At 40.0% G+C, this 3,956-nt stretch overlaps 1 protein-coding gene across 3 annotated transcripts; it reads left to right on the forward strand.

Annotated features, from left to right (window-relative positions):
• LOC144705657 (uncharacterized) lies at positions 1-3,173 on the forward strand. Of its 3 annotated transcripts, none has more exons than XM_078578428.1 (6): positions 1-81; positions 781-850; positions 938-1,036; positions 2,246-2,664; positions 2,750-2,831; positions 2,947-3,172. In XM_078578428.1, exons 3-5 carry the CDS (start codon positions 1,006-1,008, stop codon positions 2,756-2,758), a joined length of 459 nt encoding a protein of 152 aa, XP_078434554.1. In that variant the 5' UTR covers positions 1-81; positions 781-850; positions 938-1,005; the 3' UTR covers positions 2,759-2,831; positions 2,947-3,172. The 3 variants fall into 3 exon arrangements, 2 of the variants coding, with proteins under 2 accessions (XP_078434554.1, XP_078434555.1); XM_078578429.1 differs by having other exon boundaries at positions 2,750-2,810; XR_013582073.1 differs by lacking the exon at positions 1-81 and adding an exon at positions 95-661 and having other exon boundaries at positions 2,947-3,173.
• The last annotated feature ends 783 nt before the right edge of the window (positions 3,174-3,956 follow it).

A 3,956-nucleotide genomic window follows, 5' to 3' on the forward strand; every position in this document is an offset into this window, starting at 1 on the left:
CCCCCCCTCCTGGCTCCCGCCCCCTCGGTCGCTCTCCCCCCCCCCTGGCCCCTGCTGATTCGTCTGCCCACCGCTGCCCAGGTCAGCTGCTCCGTTGAGTCCTCTCTGAATTTTTCACTGCAGTGCGAAATCTTGTTCTTGTTCTTTATCTTCTTGTTCTTGTTGTTTTTCTCTCGTTATGTTCATGTTAACTGCAGTGCAAAATCTTGTTCTTGTTCTTTATCTTCTTGTTCTTGTCGTTTCTCTTCTTCTCTTCTTCGTTTCTTCTTCCTCTTCCCGTTCTCTTCGTTTCCTCTTCTTCTTATTCTTCTTCATCTTCTTCGTCTTCTCTTCTTTTTCTCTTCTTCTTCTTCTTCGTTTTCTCTTCTTCTTCTTTTCTATTTTGTTTTTCTCTACTTCTCTTATTCTTCCTCTCCGCTTCTGCTTCTTCATTTTCCTATTTTCTTCTCCTCTCTTCGATTCTTTCTGTTTATCCTCTCTTCTTCTTCTCCTTATTATCCTTCTCCTCCTCCTTCCTTTTCTCTTCATCTCCTTCTTCTTCTCTTCTTGTTCTTCTTCTACTACTTCTTCTGTTACTTCTCTTCTTCTTCTCTACTTCCTCTTCTTCAGTGATAGAAATGTGTTTCAGGTGTTGGCCGTGACGTCGTTTCTTGATCTTCAGGTGCTGAATTTTCTGTAGAAATTCTTGTTTTACTGCCTACACTGGTTGATCTAAAGAAAATTGATGGATTCTCGTTTCAAAAAGGAGAAGTCTAGATATAATGTTGATTTATGCCTCAGGATTTATGTGGGCTCTGCACGGATTTCATCATTTTCTGAACTGTGGACGTCAAACTTCTTGACATATCAGGTTGGCCCGTTGGGTAGATGCTGATCATCAATTTCCACCTGATAATTGGCTAGAAATTCCTATCCTGATATTTGATTTATTGTTTAGGTATTTGCGGAGAGCCATGATTATGGTATTCATGGGGAGCGTGTGAGAAGTGCCTGCTGGGGACATTTATGCCAGTGTGCTTGTGTGGAGCTCAGGGAGGTATGAACTTTTCTCAACGTTTTTAATGAACTTTTCTGTTTCAAAAAATTCTTTTAATGAACTTAAGTCCATGATCTGGTTGTTGATATGTGGAACCTGTAAAATCTTTTCTTCATTTCTAACCCGGAACTCTTGAGAATTATTGTGTTGGTATGAGCAAAGGCGTGTTTTCTTTGTATTTGAGGCAAATATTCTAGTATTTGCGACAATAACCTTGATTCCTTGCAATAACCCGGAACTCTTCTTCGTTTAGATCCTTTTTTTCTTCTCTTCTTCTCTTCTTCTTCTCTTCTCTTCTTTTTTTCTCCCACTTCTCTTATTCTTCTTCTCTGCTTCTGCTTCTACTTTTCCTTCTTTTCTTCTTCCCTCTTATCTTCTTCATCTTCTATTCTCATCTCCTTTGTCTTCTCCTCTCTTCTCTTCTTCGTCTTCTATCCTCTTCTCCTTTGCCTTCTCATCTTCTTCTTGTTCTGCTTCTTCTTCCTCTTCTCTTCTTACTCATGTTTTTCTCCTCTTCTTCGTTTAGATCTTTTTTTTCTTCTCTTCTTCCCTTCTTCTTCTCTTCTCTTCTTTTTTTCTCCCACTTCTCTTATTCTTCTTCTCTGCTTCTGCTTCCACTTCTCCTTCTTTTCTTCTCCCCTCTTATTTTCTTCATCTTCTATTCTCATCTCCTTCGTCTTTTCCTCTCTTCCCTTCTTCGTCTTCTATCCTCTTCTCCTTCGCCTTCTCATCTTCTTCTTGTTCTGCTTCTTCTTCCTCTTCTCTTCTTACTCTTGTTTTTCTCCTCTTCTTCGTTTAGGTCCTTTTTTTCTTCTCTTCTTCTCTTCTTCTTCTCTTCTCTTCTTTTTTTCTCCCACTTCTCTTATTCTTCTTCTCTGCTTCTGCTTCTACTTTTCCTTCTTTTCTTCTCCTCTCTTCTCTTCTTCCTCTTCTATTCTCATCTCCTTCATCTTCTCCTCTCTCGTCTTCTATCCTCTTCTCCTTCGCCTTCTCATCTTCTTCTTGTTCTGCTTCTTCTTCCTCTTCTCTTCTTACTCTTGTTTTTCTCCTCTTCTTCGTTTAGATCCTTTTTTTCTTCTCTTCTTCTCTTCTTCTTCTCTTCTCTTCTTTTTTTCTCCCACTTCTCTTATTCTTCTTCTCTGCTTCTGCTTCTACTTTTCCTTCTTTTCTTCTCCCCTCTTATCTTCTTCATCTTCTATTCTCTTTCAGATTCCTCGGCCTGCTTTCGTCCGGAATGGACGTCGAGCTCGTTCTTCAGTGAAGCGCTGGACGAGTTGTTACCGAGTAGTGAGCAAACGCCAGCCATTTCCCTAGGCCACGAGCTAGAGGTGTACATGAGCTCGCCTCCTCTCAAGGGTACCGAACCACTGCATTGGTGGAAAGTCACCGGGGAACATTCATACCCAAGGTTGGCGACGATTGCGAAGGAATTCTTATCGGTATGCGCAACGAATGCTCCATCGGAGAGATTCTTCTCGACTGGTCGTGCAGTCATCACCTACAAACGTTCAAGGTTGACCGCTGAAAGCGTTGAATTATTGATGACACTGAAGTGCTGGTGGCGAGCGGAAGAGGGCGAAGACACTGACGTGAAGCAAGGAGATGAAGACAGTGACGAAGATCCCACTGTATGCTTCACTGTTTGTTATTTAATTTCATTATTTTAGTCGAGAAATGTATTTAATGGCTAATCTCATTTGATCTCATTTTTAGGTTACCTGAAACAAGTCAAAGTCATTTTGAAGAGGAGGAGCATGATTCTCCGACCTACTTGGTAACCACATCTTCATTCTTGGTAACCACATCTTCATTTTCCTATTTATGTTCATGGAGTCCTCTCTTTCGCTCAATACGCATGGGTCATGGCCGTGAGAGCCATTAAATGAATTCTTCTTGATGTTGTATTACAGATGAGCAACGGCGCGGAGGGAATGTTTTGCCCGCCGTCATCTCACACGCCTCTAGTGAAAGAGCCAATCCTGATTTGGGGCCATCACTTGTCTGTTCATATTTTGGAATTGCAGTCAATGATTTTTCAAAGAAACTTTTCTATAATTTTGAAACTCGTTGTGAATTCGATCTTTACAGTTACTATTCTCCTTGCATTTGAAATAAAGCAGGATATCAGAAAAGAAGAAGAAGAAGAAGACGTCGAAGAAGAAGAAGAAGAAGAAGAGGAAGAAGAAGAAGAAGAAAAAGAAGAGAGAAGGAGAAGAAGAAGAAGAAGAAAAGAGAAGAGAGAAGAAGAGAGAAGAGAGAAGAAGAAGAAGAGAGAAGTAGAAGAAGAAGAAGAAGTAGAAGAAGAAGAGAGAAGAGAGAAGAGAGAAGAAGAAGAAGAAGAAGAAGAAGAAGAAGAAGAAGAGAGAAGAAGAAGAAGAAGAAGAAGAAGAAGAAGAAGAGAGAAGGAGAAGAAGAAGAAGAAGAAGAAGAAGAAGAAGAAGAAGAAGAAGAAGAAGAAGAAGAAGAGAGACAAGAAGAAGAAGAAGAAGAAGAAGAAGAAGAGAGAAGAAGAAGAAGAAGAAGAAGAAGAAGAGAGAGGAAGAAGAAGAAGAAGAAGAAAAAGAAGAAGAAGAAGAAGAAGAAGAGAAGAAGAAGAAGAAGAAGAAGAAGAAGAGAGAAGAAGAAGAAGAAGAAGAGAGAAGAAGAAGAAGAAGAGAGAAGAAGAAGAAGAAGAAGAAGAAGAAGAAGAAGAAGAGGAAGAAGAAGAAGAAGAAGAAGAAGAAGAGAGAAGAAGAAGAAGAAGAGGAAGAAGAAGAAGAAGAAGAAGAAGAAGAAGAGAGAAGAAGAGAGAAGAGAGAAGAAGATAGATGAGAGAAGAAGAAGAAGAAGAAGAGAGAAGAAGAAGAAGAAAAGAGAAGAGAGAAGAAGAAGAAGAAGAAGAAGAAGAAGAGAGAAGTAGAAGAAGAGAGAAGAAGAAGAA

This window comes from Wolffia australiana, chromosome 7 (genome assembly GCF_029677425.1).
Source record: "Wolffia australiana isolate 7733 chromosome 7, ASM2967742v1".
Taxonomy (NCBI): domain Eukaryota; kingdom Viridiplantae; phylum Streptophyta; class Magnoliopsida; order Alismatales; family Araceae; genus Wolffia; species Wolffia australiana.